Raw genomic sequence first — 25,526 nt, 5'->3', positions numbered from 1 at the left:
AGGCTAGGGTTCGTATCAGAGCTGCAGCTGCCAGCCTCTGCCACAACCATAGCAACCCCAGATCCAAGCCGCATCTGTGACCTATGCCGTAGCTTGTGCCACCACCCACTGAGCGAGGCCGGGGATCGAACCCACATCCTCATGGATACTAGTTGGATTCTTAACCCACTGAGCCACAATGGCAACTCCTTAATGGTTTTTAAAGATGCATTTCCCAAGGGCATCAATAATGCATCCTTGGGAAAGTGTTTTGAGGCCCCTTTGAAGGATATGTTTGGAGGAAGGGTTGGTCTCAGTGGCCGTGAGCATAAACGAGCTTGTCCTCACGCTGCTTCCTCTTCTGTTTCAGCACATCAGGTCCACCCATCTGGCCAGGCAGCACCTTCTTCAAGAGAAATGGAGCCCTTCTCCAAGGTAGGTCTCCAGAAGCCCCCCCTGTCCCGTCCCCCCACCCTCCCCTCACCCCTCCTTCGCCTTTCGCGTCCGTCGGGAGCGTTCTGTCTGCTGCGGAGTGGTCCCTCTGTGACTGCTGTGGGATGGCTCTCTTTGTCCGGTGCTCCTGTCTCTTGCCCCTCCTCCTGGATGCTGTGATTTGTGAGTCTAGACAAAGACTGCTGCTGTGGTCTGTCGTCACTGGTCCTATTCCAGCAGTGTCTGTCTTGCTTTGGTGAACGTGGAACTACGTAACAGGATGCACCCACAGCAGAAGCTGGCCTGATGAAAACCAACCCTGTTACCTTTCTCTGGTGCTTGGGCTACAGGGAGTGTTGTGGATGTTTTGACACTTGGGTCATCGTGGCTATGCCCTCGTTCCTCGTTGTCCCCTGACCTCCACGAGTGCCTGGAAGGTTTGGTTTGTTCTGGGGCTCAGAGGTCAGACGCCCCTCCCTTGTCCCGGCAGGGGGGAACATCCTTTTCGCGGCCCAGGCTGTCCCAGGCTGTCCGTAGCTGCCTTGCATGACTTCTTGTGCCGTGTACTCAAGGAATTCAAGGTGCCTTTCATCTCCCTTTTGGCTTCTTTGACAGTAGCCGCGTCAAGGAAGAAAAAATCGCTAAAAATAGCATGGAGATGCATTCTAACGACTTTGAGAAACTGCTTTGGTGATGGCTGTTTTGGACTGTAGATCAGCTGCAATTGGCTGGCCCCCAGGGATCTTCCAGCCTCCCTCCCCATTGGCCTCTGTTGACCGGCTGGGTGTCACAGTGGCACAACTGGCCCAAAGCAGATGGATTTGATTGTGCCATGAGCTTTGCAGCTGTGCTGGGCTTTCGGGTGAGGAGATTTAGTGCATCTTGGTTAGTTTAGAGCTGTTAGGCCTCTTTGCTTTCAAAGTATGCATGGCACGCTGGCCATTTGTGTGAAGAAGTAACTCGAAAAAGAGACACTTATCTTCAGGTTTCTAAGGTGGCTCACACAATTGTGAGAAAAACCACATTTTTTTGCTGTTGTTTTAAAGTGGATACAATTGCATGTTGTCTTAATAGCCTGTGAGGGAGTTCCCGTCGTGGCTCAGTGGTTAATGAATCCAACTAGGAACCATGAGGTTGCAGGTTCGATCCCTGGCCTTGCTCAGTGGGTTAAGGATCCGGCGTTGCCGTGAGCTGTGGTGTAGGTTGCAGACGCGGCTCAGATCCCGCATCGCTGTGGCTCTGGTGTAGGCCGGTGGCTACAGCTCCCATTCAACCCCTAGCCTGGGAACCTCCATGTGCTGCGGGAGCGGCCCAAGAAATGGCAAAAAGACCAAAAAAAAAAAAAAAAAAGCCTGTGAGATTGGGAACTTAAGAATGTCTTTGTGAGTTTGCTTGGTACGGATGAAATTGAGACAGGCAAGTCTGATTATTCCTGATTTTAATGACCATTATAGATGCCCTAAATTTTTAAGGAAAAAAAAGGAGGAACTATATCCGCTCTCAAAAATTAATAACATTATAAAAAAGAAATCTGGAGTTCCCGTAGTGGCTAAGCAGTAACAAACCCAACTAATATCCTTGAGGATATGGGTTCAATCTCTGGCCTGGCTTAGTGGGTTAAGGAACCGGTATTGCCATGAGCTGAGGTGTCAGTTGCAGATGCGGCTCTGATCCGGTGTTGCTGTGGCTGTGGTGTAGGCTGGCAGCTACAAGTCCAATTTGACCCCCAGCCAGGGAACTTCCATATGCCACAGGTGTGGCCCTAAAAAGATGGGGAGGGGGGGAATCTATTCTGTTCTACCTTCAAAAACCAATTATGATGAGCCTTTGGGTTTTTTCCAAGCAGATTTCAAAGTTATGTGAATCTTTATTTTTCCTCTAGATCTATAGCAATGATATGAACATCATTCATGGTTAGATTATTTTCACAAAAGAAGTTGTATTTACTTAGAACATTTTCTCATGGGATTTTTATTCATTAAGTTACACATCAGGAAAGATGTGCTCTAAGCATGTTTGTTAGCCTTTGGTTATTTCTGTGGGGCAGAAGCATGAGGGAAAAATGGATTCGTTTTCTGAAGTTGAGTGATTTCACCGTGAGATTCTATTTCATGGCTGCTAGACTTTTTTTCCTTTCTTTTCTTCATAGGGTTAAATATTCTCCTAATTACTCTAGGCATTGAGAATTACATTATTAGAGCTTTCTGATGCTTGTTGAATCCACAGCGGTTCCTGACATCCCGTTTCCTTTTTTGGTACACGTGACAATCGGAAGGATCTTGGGGAAAATTCAGGAACGTGGGTGGGGATTTCTTGATGGTTTTTTTCCTGTGATGTTTCTACCCTTCCTCTATCTGTATAGAGAGGTCTCGAGACATTTGTGATACGGTTTTTTAAACTCTGTGCATGTTCTTCCAAATTAATATTAGTATGCTGCTTTATCGGGTGGTACTAACTCAGCAAGAAGTTGCTGATGCCCACAAACAAAAGTTTTACAGTGAAGATCTGGGGGTAGAAAGAAGGGAGCTGCTCAGTCATGCTGGTGGAAGATGTAGGTTAGAATCAAGTAGAAGAAAATGAACTTGATGGATGTTCACTGTCTCATCTTTGTATTTTCCATATATGGACATATTCCTTCTTTATCTCTCTAACAAGCAGGAGGATGTTTTTCTAGATCATCAGACTAGGAAAGAACTCTGTTAATAGGCTCTAGGAGTTCCCGTCATGGCCCAGTGGTGAAAGAAGCGGACTAGGATCCGTGAGGACGTGGGTTGCATCCCTGGCCTCAGTCAGTGGGTTAAGGATCCGGCATTGCCGTGAGCTATGGCGTAGGTCGCAGACATGGCTTAGATCTGGCGTTACCCTGGCTGTGGTGTAGACTGGCAGCTGCAGCTCCGATTAGACCCCTAGCCTGGGAACCTCCGTATGCCATGGTTGCGGGCCTAAAGAGACAAAAGACAGAGAAAAAAAAAAAAATAGCCTCTAACCACAGGGATTGGGATTGAAGGTCAGCAGGACTCCCTAAAGAACGCTGTTCTGAAAAGGTGACGCTTGGTGACACAGGGTAACCCAGAGACACAGCCACTTGCTAGCAAAGCCCAGCCTGGCTGCGGGCCCCGTCACCAACAGAACTGGTTAAACTGGGCTGCACAGGAGCCAAGGAGCACCTGCTCTGTGGAGTCACCTTAGGGGCTGAGACTAAAAGAATCCAGAAGCAGCAAAATAAGCTGATGCACTGTGTTGCTTAGAGACAGCTTTGTTTTTGTCAGGAGGGAGGGAGCGTGGGGCTGTCACGTCTTGGGAGAACTGACACCTGTCCAAGACCTTGAAAAACTGATAGAGGGTAGGATGTGTGGAAAGAGAAAAAGCCAGAAGGGGAAACTGCCAGAACACATTGGGCACGAGAGGCCCACAGGTCAAGAGGCGCGGCGGTGGAGACTCCGTGGGTGGGTGCGGGAAATGAGGGCACTTTGGGATAATGACATCATGTGCTCCGAGCGCCGTGATTCCTAAAGAGGAAGTAATGGGAGTTCAAACCTGAAATCAGTGGAACAAAATGCCCCGATGGTTACATTCGGAAACCAGTGAGTATCCTCTAATAGTTGTTTGGTTTATGCGCTGTTGAGCAGAAACGCAGTCCAGGTACTTTTTTTTCCCCCCACGTAAAACCAATTGCAGGAATTAACTGGAAGCACGCGGGGTCCTATCGAGGGCAGCCTCTGTGTTTTGGTTCTTGCAGAATCCCTGGTGCGAGGACCTGCTGAATCATCCCGCAGTTTTGAGGATAATGGGGTAAGATGCGGTTTGGATTACACCAGGCCTGGGTACTTAACATAATTGGTCATTTCATCCATTCACAGTATTTATTTTAAATGCCATTTAGGCTGCTAGAGACAGTTTGGGTACGTTAGCAGTTTCAGGGGGCACTTCAGTTCTTGTGCGGTGGAAACCTCACTGAGCACCTGAACAGGACAGATCCTTTGTTTAAAGGGGACTCAGGATGGCGCCAGACTGATGAGTGAGTGGGCCTCATTCAGAGCCCTCAGGAGTGGCCTGCTGACTGGTGTCCCCTACTGTCCCCTCTGCCTGTCTCTGTGTGTCTCTGCTCAGGACTCTGTGTATGCAGTACATGTTTTAATTTCATAATATCTCTGATTTTCTTAATTAGAAGAGTATGTTATATTTTTTCCCTATTCCAAACTCCCTGGCCCCCAACTCGCCCCCAGGCCCTCCCCCTCCCCCACATATTCCTTTCACCCATCCGACTTAAAATTGGGTTACTTTATTTAAACATCACCTTCGGGTGAATTATTTTAATGAGTCAGTGATTTCTAAGGAAAGACACTCCTCACCCCTGGTCTGACCCTTTGTCTGCTCCCTGGAGGGTTCACCCCAGAGCTACAGAGGGCATCGCGGCTCTGGTTCGAGACATGCCTTCTACTAAGAGTTGCTGTGAGCTTCCGCCCATCCGATCCTCCACATCCATGCCCCTCTTTGGCCTTCATGGGCTCTATAGGCCCCAGAGCTCCCCATGGAGTTTTGTTCAGAGGACGCTGCTTGCCTTTACAGCTCTGAGCTGGCTGACCGCTCGGGCCCACCCACACTGCTCACCTGCAGGCATTTCTCTATTATCCGTCTCTGTGCGTCAGGCACCAGATTAGGCTGGAGTTCCCTGGGGAGACCCAGAGCCCACCCCCTCCACCACTAACAGCCCATTCTGGGGTTGGACCACACATCCCAGCCCTTCTCGAAAAGCAGGTCAAGCCCTGATGCCCACTCAGGTCAGGCAGACCTGCCCAGTGACCACCCCCTGCCAGCCTGCCTGCCCCTTTCCTCCTCTCTGTCACCCCACTATGGGGCCACTCCTTATTATTAACTCCATTCCTGTAGGATGCAGGGGTGAAATGAAAAATTCATAGCACACGAAACAGATGTTGACTTCCGTTCACTTCTGACAGCCTCCTGGGTGAGCTAATGAAATGGAAAGACCTTCCACGCCCTTTCAGCACACACAGCAGGACTGGGCGGCCGCAGGCCCAAAAGCAGATAGAGGGGAGGAAACAGCTCCTCTGCTGTCAGCTGCATGTCGTTCCTGTGAGTGCCCAGATGTGCTCGCTGCTGGCATAAAGCGTGCAGGGAGTGGATTGTGCCCACTAGACGACTTGCTCTGGGGAGTGCCCATTTCCCAAGGTCTAGTTTGGCTTCATGCACATCCTTTCCTGGAGGTCCCATCCTGCATCTCCCACTCCCACAACCCTCATCCCCTCCCATAGCTCCCCCAGGGGTTTTCTCTGCTAAAATGTATGCGGTACCTCCTTTCAGTTGTATTTCATGCCCCGAAAGGCTCAGGGGAAAGTACTCAGTATATCAGAAATGCGGGCTTGGAGTTCCCTTCGTGGCTCAGCAGTTAACGAACTAGGATCCGTGAGGATGCGGGTTCGATTCCTGGCCTTGCTCACTGGGTTAAGGATCCGGCATTGCCGTGAGCTGTGGTGTAGGTTGCAGACTCGGCTCGGATCCCGAGTTGCTGTGCTTGGTGTAGACCAGTAGCAGTAGCTCTGACTTGACCCCTAGCCTGGGAACCTCCACATGCCATGGGTACAGCCCTAAAATAGTGGGAAAAAAAAAAGAAGAAGAACAAGAACAAGAACAAGAAAAGAAATGCGGGCTAGTGGAAGCAGCCCAGGATAACCAGTGAGGGGACCTGGTTGTGGTCCCAGCTCAGCCACTTGGTAAACTCTCTGAGCTTAAGCCACATGGCATCCCTAAGGTTTCATGTTCTTGCCTGTGAATTAAGGAGTGGACCTCAGGACAACAGGGGTTTCCTGTGGATTATAGCTCTGATCTGTTCTAGCCGCTTCCCTCAAGTGGGTTGAAGTGATTTGGAGGCCAAGCTCTGGGAAGGTGGAAAGAGGGCTACCTTCAGCCGGAGGGGTTGGCAGATGGTTCACGGAGAGCAAATGGCCACACCCTGATCCTTGAACAAGCCCGTTCCCAAGGTCTCGTTGATCACAGGGAGCTGTCATGTTCCGGATTAGGACAACCTGGAGATGAGCCACTCTTGGGGGTCCTGGCTTACCTGCTCTGTGGGGATAGTAATAAACAAGCTTGTCTCGTGAGGTTCTCGTAGGATTCTATGAATTCGTATCAGTTAAGCCTGGAGAACGTGCTCAATTCCGAGTTAGTTATTGTAACATTTCGTGACTGTGAATCTTGGGAACACAGGGCTAACATCCTCTGAATGGGGTATCCCTGTGCTGTTTCTCTTCTCTGCCAGAATTTCCCTGGTCCGTGTGTCAAGGCTTATGATTCTCAGAACAAGCAAAAGATGGGATACTCGGGACCCTGTTGGATTTATACATGGATCTGAAAGCACGGTTGCTCCTCTCTTAATCTCAGATTCCATTTCAAGTAGGAGGGCTTCCTTGTGAGGTCACCCAGCTCACAAAGACCGAGCTATGCCTCTTGAAATTGTACACACCCAGCAGGTGTGTAGATGACTACGCAAAAAAGCCCAGGTACAGCACCTCATCCACCCAGGTTTGAATCCCTCCCTCTCTGGGCACCAGCTCTTTGACTTTGGACCTCAGTTTTGATTATCTGGAAAATCGGGCAGTGAGCTATGCTTCCCGGAACCTTTGCCGAGGTGAAAGGAAGATGTGAACGTGAGTGAATCTATCCGTCCAGCCCAGTGCCTGGCCCCGCACAAACAGTGTAGAAGAGTGAAGGTTTTTAGACTCACAGACATAGAGAACAGACTTGTGGCTGCCAAGGGGGAGGGAGTGGGATGGACTGGGAATTTGGGGTTAGTAGATGCAAACTGTTACGTTTAGAATGGATAAGCAATGAGTTTTTACTGTACAGCGCAGGGATGGACCATGATGGACGATAATATAAGAAAGGGAATGGTTTATATATGTATGACTGGGTCACTTTGCTACACAGCAGAAATTGGCACAACACTGTAAATCAAATATAATGAAAAAAAAAAAAAAAGAAGAGTGAATGGGGAAGTTCCCGTCACGGCTCAGCAAAAACGAACCCGACTAGCATCCATGAGGACGCAGGTCTGATCCCTGGCCTCACTCACTTGGTTAAGGATCCAGCATTGCCATGAGCTATGGTGTAGGTCACAGACGTGGCTCGGATCTGGCGTTGCTCTGGCTGTGGTGTAGGCCTGGCCTGGGGACCTCCATATGCTGCAGGTGCGTCTCTAAAAAGACCAAAAAAAAAAAAAAAAAAAAAGAGTGAAGGTGAAGGTTTTTAACCTTTGACTCTTGTTTCATTGAAGCCTAAGGTTTTTGATCCTTAATTTTGGCAGGTATATTCAGGGAGACAAGTCCCAAAATTCCTTGAGAGCGACCCCCCAAAGTCCTCTCCTTTGCCCTGCCCGCCCAGCCAGTGTTTCCTTTCTGGTAGAGCCAGGGTGTCTGCAGGCTCAGACTCCAGTCCAGGTACTTCCTTCTTTCTTTCCAGTTTTGTTCAAGGGGTTACCCTCCCCTCCCCCGCACATTTATTTCCCATTTGGCTGCAGCCTCTGGGCTCTTTGGCTTCTTTCATCTAATCTGCTTCACAAGCTGACTCTTTTGTCCATTTTGCAAACGAGGGCATCCACCCAACGCATAAATCCTTTGATTCTTGCCCCCAGGCACACCCGTTACAAAAAAAAAAAAAAGAAAGAAAGAAAAAGAAAATAGTAATAACAGAAAGGGAACAAAAAACCCTCTCTGCATTTTCCCCCAGTGCTAATTGCCTTCTGTCCTCTTTTGGCCTGAGGAGGCCCTTCGGTTTTTCAGAGGAGCCCTAATCTCTAGGCGTGTTTGTCTTATTGTTGGGCACTGAATTGTTTTTTAAAGATATTTATGTAACTACAATAATAAAGTCACCTGGCTATTTTTGTTGACAAGTGAAGTTAAGGGATGTCTTTCCTTCTTCTAATCAAGTTCTGTGCCGTCACTGAGGCCTGCACCTGTCTGGACCTGCATCCTAGGTCTGCACCTGTCTCGAACTCATAAGACAGTTAAAAACTCTAAGGAGGAGTTCCCGTCATGGCTCAGTGGTTAATGAATCCAACTAGGAACCATGAGGTTGCAGGTTCGATCCCTGGCCTTGCTCAGTGGGTTAAGGATCCGGCGTTGCCGTGAGCTGTGGTGTAGGTTGCAGATGAGGCTCGGATCCTGCGTTGCTGTGGCTCTGGTGTAGGCCCACGGCTACAGCTCCCATTCAACCCCTTGCCTGGGAATCTCCACATGCCTCAGGAGCTGCCCTAGAAAAGGCAAAAAGACAAAAAAAAAAAAAAGAAACTATAAGGAACTACAATTTTATGTTTCTTCTACTCCAGTCTGCTTTTCAAATTGAAGTATAGTTGCTGTACGTTATTATAGACGTTACAGGTGCCGTACAGTTTTTAAAGGTTATTCTCCATTTATAGTTATAGAATATTGGCTATATTCCCCATGTTGTACAGTATATCCTTGCAGCTTATTTTATACCTAATGGTTTGTACCGCTTCATCCCCGACCCTATATCGCCCCTCCCCACTTCCCTCTCCCCACTGGTAAAACCACTGGTTTATTCTCTGCATCTGCTCCTTTTATGGTACCATCGCCAGTTTGTTGTGTTTTTTAGAGCCCACATATAAGTGAGACCGTAACAGTAGTGTGTCTTTCTCAGTCTAACTTAGGAAATGTCATTTTAAAAGAAGCTTTTGGTCAGTTCTGACCTTCACAGTCTCTTGGGAATCCAAATTTGCCCCAACATCCTAGGTCTGCACCTGTCTCGAACTCAGAGAAAACCTCGGGAGGATGGCCTGCATTGTCCTCCCTGACTTTAATTTCAGCCGGTCTGTTCATCACTGTCCATCGTAACCGTTTTCATAAAAATCCAGTGTTGTTCTCTGAGACAGTGATGACCCTATGACAGAAATAAGGAAGCCAGAAGGGGACGTGGCGTGAGCATCCTCTGGGCCAGGCTCCTGCCAGGTGTGTGTGTGGGGGGGCTGGTCCTCCTGTTTTAGGAGCAAGGTGGAAACTGAGGCAGGAGCTTAGGAGAGGGAACCTGGAAGAAATCACTGAAATGAAGGGAATGCGTTTCAGGGAGAGAAGCACCTGCTGTGCAGAGATGCTGGGGCCGGACAAAAGCCACCTGTGGGCTCTGCTGACTACAGTGGCACTAGGGCCTTGAGGGCACAACCGTTAATCCGCTTTCTTTATGGACCTGCCTCTTCTGGGCATTTCCCATAAATGGAATCAGACAACCTGTGACCTTTTGTGTCTGGCCGCATGTATTCTCTACATTATTCCTACATTAGCCTGAGATGTTATTACTCCCATACTGTAGGTGGGAAAAACAAGGCCCCAGGCTGTTGTCCTGCGCCAGGTCGCAGAGCCAGGATCCGAAACTTGGATGCTCATATTCACCTTTGGTTCAAAATGGCATCAGTGTTTGTAAACAGTTTTCCACTTTAGATGTTTAGACGGCTGTGTGGTGTTTTGCTGACTGGGGCTGGGGAGAATCCCATTGTGTTGCTTAAAAGCAATTATATAATGCGAGACAAAAAGATGGAAATGAATGCTCAGGTGGACTTCCTTCGTCTGAGTAATTAAGGTGCTTCATTTCTCCTTCCGTCCTCACACACGACTATTGTAAACAGTTAAGATATTTCAAAAACTGAGCGGAGAAAGAAAGGGAAATCCTGAAATGAATCATTCAAAGATTAATGCAATGGGAGCACCCACCCCTTGGCAGAATGAATATTTTATTTGCATCTATCTGAATTTTATACTAGGAGATAGATAAAGATAGTTTTACGCCGATTATAATTCAGCAGTAGGAATATGTCCTTCTAGTTTAATGTTTTGCGCATTTAAAAATGCTTTTCTTGTCTATTAAATTGTGTCCATTAGATTATAAAATATAAAGTTTATACAACCTTAAATCATGTTGTACTGCAGAGCCAACTTTTATCAAAGTGCCCAATTTTAAAATACAATTGGAAAAGTTATCCCCTTTGAAGCTCTGTTTAACCATGCTTGGCTGGAAATTTAGAAATATTTTTAACAACTGCTTACAATGGAGAATTTTTTTTACTTTTTACTTTTTTTTTTTCTTTTTAGGGCCACACCCGCAGCATATGGAGGTTCCCAGGCTAGGGGTTGAGCCAGAGCTGTAGCTGCCAGCCTATGCCCCAACTGCAGCAACACAGGATCCGAGCCACATCTGTGACCTGTACCACAGCTCAGGGCAACACCAGATCCTTAACCCACTGAGCGGGGCCAGGGATCAAACCTGCAACCTCATGGTTCCTAGTTGGATTCACTTCTGCTGCGCCACAAGGGGAACTCTGAAGAATTTGAGAATAGACTGAGCAAAATGTTCACATTACAGTTTCAGACGTGAACTTAGACACATCCACCCGTAAAGTACAAGAGGTCAAGTTTGTGTTTTTATTTGGTTCCCTTGACAACCAAAAGGTGTGACTGAGAACTCCTGGGTCCTACTTGCAGCAGTGCCTGTGATAGGTCAGGAATGTGTGTGTGTGGGGGGTGTGTTTGTGTGTGTGCGTGCACAGGTGCGCATGCCTGTGCACATGAGCCCATGTATGTGGCTAGATGTGGCCCATGGACTTGAGCTTTTACCACTGGTTGTTGTGAGTCCACAAGAATAACTCTCTCCTGCCACCCCCCCACCCCTCTTCCTCTGATGTTTCCAGCCCACCCAGCTCTCCCGGTGACTTTTGCATACGATGGCATAAGGACCAGAGACCTCAGTTTTCCAATCAGGCCTTCCTGGATCCATTCCCAGTCTTGCTGCCTAATCGCTGTCTGACTTCGGAAAAGTTATGTAAACTTCTTCTGTATAAAATGCAAAAATGGGAGTTCCTGCTGTGATGCAGCGGGAACGAATCCAACTAGGAACCATGAGGTTGCAGGTCCTATCCCTGGCCTCACTCAGTGGTTTAAGGATCCGGTGTTACCGTGAGCTGTGGTATAGGTCACAGATGCGGCTTGGATCCTGCGTTGCTGTGGCTGTGTCGTAGGCCAGCAGCTGTAGCTCCAACTGGACCCCTAGCCTAGGAACCTCCATATGCCATGGGTGCAGCCCTAAAAAGCAAAATAAATAAGTAAATAAAATGCAAAAATGCCAGCCTTACAAGATGATAATAATCGTGCATGAAGATTAGATGAGAATTGGTGTAGTATCCCTGGCACTCAATAGGTACAAGTGTAGGTGCCATTGCCACTGCTTTCACTGCAGAGAAGAGGTAAGTATGGCCTCGGAGCTGGCCAGTCTTAGGTGCAAAGGCCAACCTCTGCCATCACCAACCATGTGACCTTGAGCAGCTCATCTGATGGTTTGAGCCTTTCCTTTCCAGCTAGTAAAACAGACAGCAGTACTTCATGGGATTTTGTGAGAATTAAAATAGCGTCAGTGTAGGGACTAGCACAGTGCCTGGTGATTGTTGGGTGTTCAAGAAATAGAGTCCATTATGTTTATGATGGCATTTCTACAGTTTCCTAAGGCTTTTCAATCCTTCTCTCCCCTAAGTAACAACATAAAAACAAATTCTTGCCCAGTTGAATTGAAGTGATATCTTCAGAAATGTTTGATACTGTTTTCAGCCTCTCTGGAGCTCTTGCTACCATAAGGCAAATACCCACAAGAAACCCACAGTAGGAGGAGAACTTGAACCCCCAACCCTCACCAGCTATTCCACTGATGCTTTTGAGTGGCTAAGATCTTACAGAAGTGTGACACGGGAAAAGAAGATTCCTTGGGGATGGGTTGGAATAGCCTGTGATCTGTATTCCTGTTTGTGCCAGAATAGGAGCAGTGAGCAATTTGAAAAGATTTGTTTCAGAGAGGAGAGGGAGAGAGAGACATCCTTGCAGTGATCCAGAACTTTGGAACATTGTTTCAGGATCACATTGAACTTATCCCCCACCTCCTGGTAACCTCAGCACACATGGGTTAGCCCCTCTTTGAGGTGTGATTTTTGTATGCAACCTGTTCGAGATAAGCTCATTCTGCTTACTGGACTGCTTACTGGACACTCCTTACAGGGAGGTTTAGAACTGCAAGTCTGTCCCTGATGACATCTGCCAGCAGGGCTACTCGAACCCAGTGTCCCCGCTGTGGATTCCTTTCCCGTGTTTTCAGCAAGATGAGGAGGACTTCGTGATGAGAGACAAGAAGCCTGTGACACATAGAAAGGCCGGCTCTGTATTTATCACTTGTGATGCTGTATTTCTCCCGCTCTGAGAGACTTCATTCTTTCAGTCTTGCTGTGACGAATGAAGTTCTCACTTTGGAACTTTTGCAGCTGTCATATGCCCAAATTGGGGTGCTTGCAGGCACGGCAGGGTGTCTATAGCCATGTCAGAGCATGTAGGGCATCTGTCTTCTCTTGTGGGACCCACCGTTTCCCCCCCACCCCTGCCACGTGCTTGCGCGCGCGTGCGCGCGCACACACACCCACCCACACCTTCCAACATAGTGTTCCAAATAGGAGGTGCCAACTTTTTAAAGCTCCCTGGCCTCAGCAGGTGGTTGAGGTAGAGGCACATGACCCAGTCCAGGCCAGAGTCCACCCTGGTACTCCTGTTGCTTACGGGGGCTCTAAAGGCTGTGCTGGCATCATAAGCCCTTCCATGTAGAATGGACCAGTGTCCAAGAAATAGCACCAGGGCAAAGAAGCGAGACGAGGGGCTGGTCTACCCCTACCCTTCCAATGGTGGGATTAGACGAGCTCATAAATTCTCCTTTTTACCTAACCCAGCTTGATTTGGGGTTTTTTGTTTGTTTGTTTTTTGGGGTTTTTTGGATGTGTGTACATCCAGGAGTCCTGACGAATAAGGATGTTTAGGTGAATAGCATCCGTTCACCTAAATATATATATCACTGATAATTGCTGTGTCAGTGAAATTCTCACCTCTCCATTGTCCCAGGAGGCCCACTTAGTGGTTTGATTGACCTTTGAAAGGACAGAAGATGAGCATGGAGAGCTTTCCAGAGATGGTGACTTAAGCAGAATAGGCTTGTGGTAATAATAATACCGATGCTCTCTGTCTCCCAGCTCAGCTTTGCCTTTGGTGGCAATAGGCTCAGAGAGGCTCACATTGAATTTGCAAGGTGGCTACCAGCAACCTCTTGGGCTACACACGTTGAATGTAGCATTTCCCCAGTGTTCCCAGAAGAGGTTATGAGCAGCCCCGTAATTAGACCAGCCTGGATCCCATGACGTCTTGGTCCCATCCCTGGAACCAGAAGACTGGGAGGGATGGATTGCTCTATGTGGGGGGGGGGGGTATGGAAACATCACTTGGAAGCACAGGGACAGATTGGAAGATAGAAGGTTCCTTAGATGGTAGTCAGGGTCAGTTCCCAGAGAGGGAGAGGAACTGCCCCTTACAATAGCACAGCCATCTTTTAAAAAACAAAGCAATGGACATGGAATCAGGAGGTTGCCTATGCAGGTCAACACAGCCAGCAAGGGGCGGGGGGGAGTCTAAGGCCATGTGCACATCTCCCCCTTTGAGACTCTTGCAGCTTTTTCCCAGGAGAATGGCCATCGTCCATGGGTGTGCCGGACTGCTGGCGTCCCAAGGCCTATGGTGATGTCCGTCAAGTTCAGTGATTTCCCAGAGGCCCCAGAATCTTAGCTCATGATGACCTTATCCTTCCCTGGCAACATAGGGGTTGGTGAAACGGATTACTTTAACTAGACTTGCCTTGCTGCTGAGAAAGGAGAGACCAAAGGTGGGTACCACTGACCAGGAGTCAGGATTAACCTTGAGCAACCAAAGTCAAGATCTTGGAGAACCTCTCTCAGCAGCTGTGCTGATCCCCCGGGTCCTCGCTTGAGCATGCCTGGTGCTCGGACACTTCGTGTGCTAGTCAGCTAGGGTGGCCTTAACAAGATATCGCAGCGGGGGGGTGTGGGAGGGTGGTGACAGCAGAGGGCCGTTTTCTCACAGTTCTGGAGGCTGGGAGACAGCGGGTTTGATCTCTCCTGGGCCTCTACGTGTCCTGCCGGCAGCTGCTCTCTCACCGTGTCCTCACATGGCCCCTTCTGTGTACGGGTGCCTCCTCCGGGTTCTTCTTACAAGGACACAGTCCTGTCAGATTCAGGCCCTGTTGAGGTCCCGTTGCAGGAAAGCCCCATCCTTCCCTTCCTGTTGCATCTTAATGATCTGCCTGTGCGAAGGCTCCGTATCCAAGTTGGTCACATTGGGGGTTAGCGGTTCAACCTCTGAATCTGGGGAGGGGGACACAGTTCAGCCCAGACCAGTGAATTACATGCAGACATTTCACTTAATTTCCTGCAATGTGCCCGGTACCCCTGATGGTGCAGGACAGAGCTGGACCTCGGTCTCCAGGGGTTTGCAGTGTAGCCGGAAGACAGAGTTCCCTTGGTGGTTTGTGCCCTCACAGAGGAGCCCAGATCCTGGGGAGAGCAAGTCCAGAGTCAGGGGAGACTTCTCTCAGTGTTGCTGTGCAGTGCAAGGCGCTGCCCCTGTAGCTCCTGAATCTGTCCTTGTGGACTCGTGACACGGCTGACGGTGCCCTCTCGTCATCACAGTGTCACTCCGGGCCTCAGTACAGAAGCTGCGTAATATTACAGCCGTGGCCAAAACGCTCGCTGAGCCCAGCTCACCAAGGAACGAAGCCCACGCCAAGGGCACGGACAGACAGCATGTCGGAGGTGGTGTACGTGTATTTGAAAGCAGTGGTGAAACCAGATGAGCCCCGAGGGAGAGGGGGACGTCACCATGTCCCTTTCAGGTCACTTCCCTCATTCCTTGCAGGAAAGAAGATGGGAAAGTGAATGCAGAGTTGTGGGGAGATGCTGTGATGCCGAGGAGAGCAGAGTGGCGGGATAGAGGGGGCTTGGGCTGCATGCCCTTTCCATCTTGTATTGAAAGCAGGCATCTAAGGAGGGGTCAAGAACTAAGAGATAGTCATAAACACAGGACGGGACCTGGGGTATCGTGTGATCCCGTGACTTGGTTCACAGCGGTCATAGCAGGGCCGGAGCAGGAAGAAGATGCAAGCAGCTCTGCTGAGCCGGTGAGAAGAGAGCAGGTGGGGGTGAGGGAGGTGTTGTGGGGGCGGCAGGGCAGGTGCAAGGGGTGTTAGAGGCTCACCTGCCATTAGGCTGAGGTGCTTTGCATTTCTCGCATCACCCCGTCTACCTGGGAGAAGTCCTGATAATCACGTCTCCAGTCGGTATAACTTGAAGAGTGACTGGGTACCGGAAATCCAGTTCAGAACCAGAGACGGAGCCTCTTCCAGTTCCCTCGCTGGTTCCCAACTTAATTTTGAAAATGAAGACACCACTAACTAGTCTCAGCATTGTCCACCATCCGCAGTCTAGTGAGGGCAAGATAAGATGCTGAGTGAGAAAAGGGATTCTATGTTAAAAACTGCCATACCGGGGTGTGTGTGTGTGTGTGTGTGTGTGTGTTGGGTAAGAAGAAGGGGGTGACTTGGGGTGGGATGGTTCCTTTCTATATATAAGGACATCTAATTATAAAGGGCATTTGTTGGACATGTGAATCAGGGAATTGGGAGGAAAAAGGGGAATGGCTAAAATAGCTCTTGTGCTACATGACTGAGCGTGGCCTTGGAGGGACCTAGCTTTGAATGCTGACGCTGGCAGCCCCTCGTAATCAATCTCCCTCCCTCCCTTTCTCGCATTCTCGCTCTCTCTTTCCCGCTTTCTCTCTCTCTCTCTCTCTCACACACACACACACCCCTTCATGTGCTAAATTACATATATTCCTCTTGGCTTGCTCAAATACCCAGTCTTGAGCTTCTGTTTCTCCCTCAAGACATAAATGGAATCACACATGTGCCAGCGTTTTGTGGTCCTGATGGGATGTCACCTGGGTGTAGTGCTGCCCCCACCAGAGCTCACAGGGAGGCAGGCAGAGAGATATCAGGGTTACAGGTAGCCTTGGGGGTGAGGTAGTGACTGGAGGGGGCCAAGGGGACCTGAGGTGCCGTTTGTTTATCTGGGTACTGGTTACCTGAGTAAATTGTTGGTGAACATTCACTGAGCTGGACACGTATGTGGGCCTTGCTTGGGTATGTGTTACTTCAGTCACAAGTTTCAAAAATGAGGCGCTCTCATGTGGCTCAGTGGGTTAAGAACATGACATAGTGGCCATGAGCATCCAGGTTTGATCACTGCCCTTGCTCAGTGGGCTGAGGATCCACTGTTGCCTCAGCTGCGGTGTAGGTCACAGGTGTGGCCCGGATCCAGTGTGGCTGTGGCTGTGGCTGTGGTGTAAGCCAGCAGCTCCAGCTCTGATTCAGCCCTTAGCCCCGGAACTTCCATATGCCACGGTGCATATGGAAGACAAAAAGTTTCAAAAACGATTGGGCAACAAAATTTTCATTATGCCTGCTACTTTCAGATGATTGTTATGCCCATGTAGTGAACCTCAGAAATCTTACATGATTGTAAAAAGTGAGATCGTCATAGATTTTGTTAAATCAGTGTAGTAAATTAAAGCTGGGTGAAACACAAAATAATGAGAATTTCTCTCGCAATTCCAGCGTGTTTTATTAAGGCCCATCGAACCTGCTTATAATTGATATTGTTCATACAATATTTAGATTCCATTTTGAACATGCCAGCTGGCAAAGATTACTGAACTGTCAGTCTCTTCCAAGACTGTTTTTTTTTTTTTTTTTAAACATTCATAGCCAGAGACTTTGAGTTCCTATCATGGCTCAGTGGAAACCAATCTGACTAGCAACCTCGAAGACACAGGTTCAATCCCTGGCATCACTCAGGGGGTTAAGGATCCGGTGTTGCCGCGAGCTATGGTGTAGTTCTTCGACACAGCTCGGGTCCCATGTTGCTGTGGCTGTGGCAGACTGGCAGCCATAGCTCTGGTTTGACCCCTAGCCTGGGAACCTCCATATGCCACGGGTGTGGCCCTAAAAAGACAAAAAAAAAAAAAAAAAACCCAGAGACTTAGGTTCTTAATTGTACATTCAGAAGAATTTATGTGACTGTAAGTGAAATTAGAAAAAGAACTGAAAATCCTTCACCAAAACTTTAAGAAAGACTTTGCCAAAACACATAGGAGACTCATACAAACCATAAAAGTTTGCCTAAACAAACGTGGTTTTTTTGGAGTTCCCGTCATGGCTCAGTGGTTGACGAATCCGACTAGGACCCATGAGGTTGCGGGTTTGATCCCTGGCCTCGCTCAGTGGGTTAAGGATCCGTTGTTGCCATGAGCTGCAGTGTAGTTTGCAGACGCGGCTCGGATCCCACGTTGCTGTGGCTGTGGTGTAGTCTGGCAGCTACAGCTCTGATTAAACCCCTAGCCTGGGAACCTCCATATGCCTCGGGTGCAGCTCTAGAAAAGACCAAAAAAAAAAAGTGGTTTTTTATTCCATCATACATAGTATCTTGATAGCTAAATACGTTGGTCAAGTAATTGATCTAGAAATCATTATTTAGACCTAGCAAGCATTTTGGTGGTAGAGAAAATATTACGTTTGAAAACTTTTTTAAGATTTTAAAAACAAGCAGGCCAGGGTTGGGGGTGGGCAAAATGGGTGCAAGGGGTCAAAAGGCACAGACTTTCAGTTATAAAATTAAAAAGTCTTGAGATGGACAGATGTTTGAGATCACTAGTATGTGGAATTGAATAAAAATGATACAGTAGAACGTACAAAACAGAAACACACTCAAAGATTTCAAAACCAAACTTTTGTTTGCAAAGGAGGAATGTGGGGTGGGGGGTAGGTTAGGGGGTTGGGACTGGTAGGTACACATCAGTATATTCAAAATAGACAGGTAACAGGGACCTACTGTGTAGCACAGGGAAACTTACTCAGTACTGTATAATAACCTATATGGGAAAAGAATCTGAAAAGCAATGGCTGTAGGTATGTATACAACCACCCAACTGTGCTGTACACCTGAAATTAACATGACTTTGTAAGTCAACAACATTCCAATCTTTTTTTTTTTTTTTCCTGCTTTTTAGGGCCCCACCCACAGCATTTGGAGGTTCCCAGGCTAGAGGTCGGAGCCTACACCATAGCAATGTGGGATCCAAGCCTCGTCTGCAACCTACACCACAGCTCACAGCAACACCGGATCCTTAACCTATTGAGCAAGGCCAGGGGTCGAACCTGGCATCCTCATGCAGGCCAGTCAGATTCATTAACTGCTGAGCCACAACGAAAACGCCATTCCAGTAAATTTCTTTTAAAGTCTTGGGATGTCAGTGTACAGCATGGTGACTCCTTATTAATACTATATTTATTGTATGTTTGAAAATTGCTGCGAGACTAGATCTTAAAAGTTCTTAGAAAGAAACTGTCACTAAGTGTGGCAATGGATATTAACCAGACGTAATGTGGTGGTCATTTTGCAATAGATACACATATCAAATCATTTTGTTGGCTGCCTGAAACTAATGTAATGTTGGATATCTATTATACGCAATTAAAAAGTAAACAACAAATTAAAAACCAGCCAGGCCAGTTGCACTTGAGTTGTAACTTCCAGTGTAACTCAGAATAACCAAGATCTTTTTCAACTAAAGCACATATAATGGTGACTGTAACTTGAAGCTTGACTTAGAAAAGAGTGCCCTTCCTTTGGAGCCTTTGTCGAAATGATTAAAGCATTCAGGAAAGGCTGTCAGACCACTGAACCATTTGCTATCTTCAATTAAACTGCAAGTCTCTACATCAGCTCTTTTGTAAATACTGTCTCAATGGCTAACGCTGCCTCTTAAATTTTCAAATCTTTTAAGAATGTGTTACAATTAAAAAAAGAAACCCTGGGATCATTTTTATGTTAGTACTAAGATTGTGCTGAGCTGAAGGCTGTGACTCTCCCCTCTTTCAGGGACAGAGAAGGTCTCAGGTATGTCTGTATTTGTTTTCCCCAAAAGAGTTGAGTCCCTATTACAGCATGTTTTCTTTTTTTCAGTAAAGCTCAAATAGCTACATGTTCTGATGTGGACGAGTTTAACTGCTGAGAGTCCACACAGTACAAGCATACGTCGTTTTATTGTGTTTCGCAAATACAGTATTTTTTGCAAATGGAGGGTTTGTGGCCGCCTTGCGTCTAGCGGATCTCTTGGCACCGTTTTTCCAGCAGCATTGGCTCACTTTGTGTCTCTGTGTCACATTTTGGCAATTCTCGTGATACTACAGACTTTGTCATCATTATCGTATGTGTTATGGTGATCACTGAGCTTCGATGTTACCATGACAACTCGCTGACGGCTCAGGTGATGGCATTTTTTAGCAATAAAGTTTTTTCTTAAGTCAAGGCATGGACCTTGTCTTTTTAGACATAATGCCGTGGCACACTTAATAGTCAACAGTATAGTGCAAACATAACCTTGACATGCACTGAGAAGCCAAAAAATTCTTACAACTAGCTTTATTGTGGTATTTCGCTTTCTTGCATGTATGTGGTCTGGAACCGAACCTGCAGTATCTCCGAGGTCTGCCTGTAAATGTTGCATTCCTGTAGTCAGTTAGCCCAGGCTTTGAAGTATCAGTAGTATGGTTTAGATTCATACCCTGCATCGGGTGTTCTGCTGTTTTTATCTCAGTGATAGTGCAAGAGAGTACACACCCTTGGTTTGGGGGTCACATCATGGTACAGAATTAAATTGCAAGAGGGTCTGCTTTGTCTCTGAGCTAACTTCACACATTTTTCCTGTTCTGATTTGTCCTCATCCTCTCCTCTTGTCTAATTAAGAAGTCACCAGTCACGCTGGTGTCCAGTTTGCATGCTGTGTGTTTGTGCAGGACCGTCAGAGACACAGGATTTCAGAGCTGGGAAGTGTCTTAGACACCAGCCGGCCACAGCCTCAGGAGGCAGACGGGGACGCTGGGCCCAGGAAGTCCAGGATGTCTACATTACAAGGCAAATCGGTGGCAAAACCAGCCCCTTCCCCAGGCCAGGCCAGCTCTCCTTTCCCGTCATCCTTTCAAACTGGAGGACGCTCAGAGGTATGGAAAGGAAGGAAAGAAATTCCAAACACTGTATCATAACCAAAAGCAGTAATGGAAAAATGCCTGCTTCTTTTTCGTCACACCTGCACCAGTCCTGGCCACAAATCCTAGCTTTTCTTTTCTTTTAAAATGTGTTTTATTGAAGGATAGTTGATTTACGATGTTGTGTTAATTTCTGCTATACAGCAGAGTAATTCAGTTTTTTTATAGACATATATTCTTTTTCATATTCTTTTCCATCACGGCTTATCCTGAATGTTGAATATAGTTCCCTGGGCTGTACGGGAGGACCTTTTGTTTCCATTCTGTATGTAATAGTTTCCTCTGCTAACCCCACATTTCCAGTTCATCCTTCCCTCACCCTCCCTCCCCACTGGCAACCACAAGTCTGGTCTCTGTGTCTGTGAGTCTGTTTCTGGTTTGTACATAATGTTCAGTTGTGTCATATTTTAGATTCCACATATAAGTGAAATCATATGGTATTTGTCTTTCTCTTTCTGATTTACTTCACTTAGTATGAGACTCTCTAGTTCCATCCACGTTGCTGCAAATGGCATTGTTTTGTTCTTTTTTTATGGCTGAGTAGTATTCCATTGTGTATATGTACCAGGCCTTCTTAATCCATTCATCTGTTGATGGACATGTAGGTTGTTTTCATGTTTCTGCTGTAGTGAACAGTGCTGCCGTGAACATAGGGATACGTGTACCTTTTCACATTATAGTTTTGTCTGGATATATGCCCAGGAACGGGATTGCTGATCATATGGCAACTCTATTTTTAGCTTTTTGAGGAATCTCCATACTGTCTTCTATAGTGGCTGTACCAATTTACATTCCCACCAACAGTGTAGGAGGGTTCCCTTTTCTCCACACCCTCTCCAGCATTTGTTATTTGTATATTTTTTTTAATGATGGCCAGTCTGACAGTTGTGAGGTGGTACCTCATTGTAGTTTGGATTTGCATTTCTCTAATTAGCCATGTTGAGAATCCCAGCTTTTCTGCCTGCTAGCAGTGTTGTGTTTCTTCAAGTCTCAGTTCCTCCATCTGTGAAATGGGAAGTAAGACCCACCAGGCAAGGTGGCAGGGAAGATATACATGGTGTTGCCTCAGTGTCTGGCACACTGTAAGCACTCCATAATTAGAAATGACCACAAAGCCATTCGGTGGGTCTGGCTCTTCTCGGGTGCAATTAGAAATTGCATGTCCCAGCCAGCCCTGGGTTTGAGCCCAGCACACGGCTTCTGTGTATGGCCCAGGGTCCGACTGAGGCTGACCCCAAGACACGTACATAAGCAAAGAATGGAAGATTATATACTGAAATGTGCCTGGTAGTTACTTTGAGCTGTGGGATTATGGGTCGTTTTGCATTCACTTTCTAGTAGCTGCAATAAGCTTGTATTGGTTAGACAACTGTATAAAAGAATTAAAAAATAAAAATAAAAAATAAATTGTTTTACAGCTGCTAGTTTATGTTTAAGTTATTGTCAACGGTGAGTTTACCTATTCAGAGAGTGAGCAATGTTTGTGATCCTGTGAAATAGCAGAGTGATGAAGGCATTCTGTGCCACCTAAATCTTCGAGGTAGAGAAGCTGTAGCTCTCGTCACCTCTTTGTGTCTAAATATATGTGCCTGAGACTTCTTTCCTTTTTCATAAATATGATCTCTATCCTTACGTTGTTATGCGAAAGAAATAACAACTAACAGAAGGACAAAAACAGGTGGCATTGGTCAAACACATGCGATGCCCGGGGCAAAGCTGGATGCACTTGGATCGCGCCAGCCGGGAGACCTGCGGCAGGTCCACCCTCCCGATGCAGATGGGCAGAGGTGCAATGAAGAAAGACCAGGAGCCCCTCTGTTTCAACAACACAGCGATCACCACAAGCAGAGTGGTTCCCTGCAGCCCCAAGTTCTGGTCCAGGCTGCCACAGGGGCTGAGCCCCGCCCCCGTCCCTGCCCCCCAAGATTCTTGGCCATGTCGGAAGCAGTCCTGGGTCTGTGCCCGGGAGAACAGAGCCTCTCACAGATAGAGGAAAGCACTTCAAGGGCAGATAATAATCTTTTTGATCACGTTGGAGAACAGGTAGTATTTGGGTAGTTAGTTCACTTAAAAGCATGAGGAAGGTTAGATGGGGGCACGGCACACACTGTTTGCTGTACCCAGGCCTTTAAAAAATTATTACATTTTTAAACAGCTGGGATGATATTTTGGTATCCTCAATGATCCATGTATGTTATCCGAGGCCCCAGACTGCCAGCGTCTACTCTGTCTTGTCTACGCTTTCTCAGACCCACCTGATAGGTTTCTGTGGGAACCAGAACTTTAGTTCTATGTGGGGATCCGCTGGATGGGATTGAGAGGCAGTAGGTTCAGAAGCAAATGTCAGGATTCCTAGCTTTGCCTGTGTGTGGCTATTTTTATTTTACTTAAAAATGTTCATGATCTTTCTTTCTTTCTTTCTTTGTTGTTTCCTTTACAGGGCTGCACCCACAGCATATGGAGGCTCCCAGGCTAGGAGTCAAATTGTATCTACAGCTGCTGGCTGACACCACAGCCACAGCAATGCGGGATCCAAGCCACGTCTGCGACTTACACCACAGCTCATGGCAACCCCAGATCCTTAACCCACTGAGTAAGGCCAGGGATTGAATCCATATCCTCACAGATACTAGTCGGATTTGTTTCTGCTGTGTCGCAGTGGGAACTCTGATGTTTGTAATCCTAAAACATATTAATATGCAGTTTAGGTATGCTTCCAGGTTCTGGGACAGCTGGAGTGGGTAGGAAGATTTCTGTTGACCCCAAAGCCGAAAAGTTCCCTTGGAGCCCTGGTCTCTACTTTGGTGCCCGTTTACCATCTGCTTTAGAGCTGTTGCGCTGCAAAGAGCTGCATGTCAATGACTATATTTAATTAATTTGTCTGACATATCCCACCTTGTTCCCAAAAAAATTTGCAGTAGCTTATAAAACTGCAGTGTGGAGTTTCCATTGTGGCTTAGCGGCTTAGAAGCCCAACTAGCATCCATGAGGATGTGGGTTCAATCCCTGGCCCCGCTTAGCAGGTTAAGGAGCTGGTGTTGCCATGAGCTGTGGTGTAGGTCACAGACACGGCTCAAATCCCATGTTTCTGAGGCTGTGGTATCGGCCGGCAGCTGCAGCTCAGATTCAGCCCCTAGCCCAGGAACTTCCATATGCCAGGTGCAGCCTTAAAAAGCAAAGCAAAAAAAAAAAAGCCTTGCAGTGTAACTATAATTTTTTTTAAAGGATGTGCAAAAATCAAAATAAAGGGAAAATAAGGGTAGGCGACCCATAAGTTAGGGGACGATATTAATATATAAAATTAACTGTATAGGTTCTGTGTATTGGTTTAAGGGATAGAGTGGTCTGTTTCAAATGTAACTCTGAGCTTCCTGGTAGCCAAGACAAAGAGAGAAACATAATCACTTGTATAGTTTAAATGATCAGAAGATTAAGACTAGTTACTGAAGAGCCATGCAGGGGGTCCCTGGTACTCATTTTTCCTTCAGACCCTCAGAGAGAGAGAGACAGATCTTTAGGTTTGTTGCAAGACACATCCTTCCGATTATGCCTCATTTTTCTAGAGCGTCTCTTCGGGTGGGGCAATGGCGATGAGACGTTTAGAAGCCAGGCATGTTGTCGTCTTTCGTCTGAATGGCTTCGTCTGGGGTAGGACCGTGGTGATGCTGATGTAGAGACAAACTTGATGACCTCGTTTTCGAGAGTGAGAAGAATGTAACTAAACCAGCTAAGTGGACAGAGCTAGAAATACTGGATTGATGCGTTGTTTGCAACCAGGATGTGAAAGGCCAAAACTCACCGGAGGCAGGACGTCCAGAGAGAAAGGGGGGCGGGGACAGAAGGAGCCCGAAAGGACATGGAAGAGGCGACCGGGGTGCACAGCCATCCTGTAATTCCAGTGAAGACATTTGAAGGGAAAGCACATTGACCGTGTCTCTGAATTGGATCACTTTAATTATTAGTTCCCTTTATCATCATTGAATATGGATTCTTTACATTAAAGTGATGTATAATAAGGTTTAGAACGTATTTCCCCGTAAGCAGGGCTCCAGTGGTGCCGGCTTTGTCACAGGGGCTGCCAACTCATGAAGCTTGTTTGCTGGGTGCCCGGCGTAGAGCTTGGCCCGCACCTGCATCCCGTCACCAGACTCACCCACAGCCCCGTTGGCAAAAAGACATCCTCAGATCCCAGTCCCTGGCAGGCAGCTGAGGAAGGACCTGGAGGAACTGGGATCGGCCCCACATTGGCCCATTTCAGAAGAATCCAGACCCGTGGCTCCACATGCGGTGGGTAAGCTTTCTTCTCTCGTTTCCTTTCCCCTTTTTCTTCCTCCTCGGCCTCTCCCCCTCCCCCTTCTCCTTCCCCTCCCTTTCATCCTCCTCCCCCTTGTTGCTAAAAATAACGTAAAACCTGAAATCAGAAGTGTTCCGTTTGAACTAAGGGGTCTGTAGGCCCAGAGTCCCCTGGCTCAGCCTCCCCCCCAACCCCAGTGTCACACCCTTGCCCCCCAAAGGCCATGGAAGCACCACTGGGCCAGGATCTCGCTGCCTCCCCACGAAGTGGCCTGCAGCGCTTTTGTAATGTGACTCTAAGCCCCATTTGCCACAGCTCTAGTCTCTCTGTGTGTGTGGGTGGGTGTGTGGGTATGTGTGTGTGTGTGTGTTCAAAGGCATTCCAGTTTTCAGCCACGGGACGGATGCTTATTTCTTCATTCCTTCTTCACGATGTCTCGTTTACTTGCACAAACGAGGAAAACAAATACCGAGTCTCTGCGATGGTGTCAGGCTGTGATGCCCAAGGTTTGGGACACGTCCACACACCACTGTCTTTTCCTCAACGTCTTCTAAAGAAAGAGACGCTGCCCCTTGCTCACCGCGGTACCCTAGCTGAGCACTCGGCATAAGGCTGAGGTTAAAACCAGCTGAAGACCGGTGACCAGGCGGTATCTCACACCGGAACCTCAACCGGAAATCAGCCCCAAGTGTTTCAGACTTTTCACGGTGAAAATTCACCCTGGTGGGGAAGCCCAGAGGGGATTTTGAGAGATTTTCTCATCCAGCCT

At 47.5% G+C, this 25,526-nt stretch overlaps 1 protein-coding gene across 11 annotated transcripts in view; it reads left to right on the top strand.

Annotated features, from left to right (window-relative positions):
• The window catches only part of FOXN3 (forkhead box N3), a 415,529-nt gene that overhangs the window by 289,148 nt on the left and 100,855 nt on the right, over window positions 1–25,526 (top strand). For all 11 annotated transcript variants that reach the window (XM_047796330.1, XM_047796332.1, XM_047796329.1 and 8 more), the window contains one exon: window positions 350–414. In XM_047796330.1, coding sequence (XP_047652286.1) covers window positions 350–414 — 65 coding nt within the window. The remainder of the gene's footprint in view (window positions 1–349; window positions 415–25,526) is intronic.

Source organism: Phacochoerus africanus, chromosome 9, assembly GCF_016906955.1.
Source record: "Phacochoerus africanus isolate WHEZ1 chromosome 9, ROS_Pafr_v1, whole genome shotgun sequence".
Classification (NCBI taxonomy): domain Eukaryota; kingdom Metazoa; phylum Chordata; class Mammalia; order Artiodactyla; family Suidae; genus Phacochoerus; species Phacochoerus africanus.
Note: the sequence above shows the minus strand (reverse complement) of the source record. Positions and strands in the feature narration are given on the sequence as shown.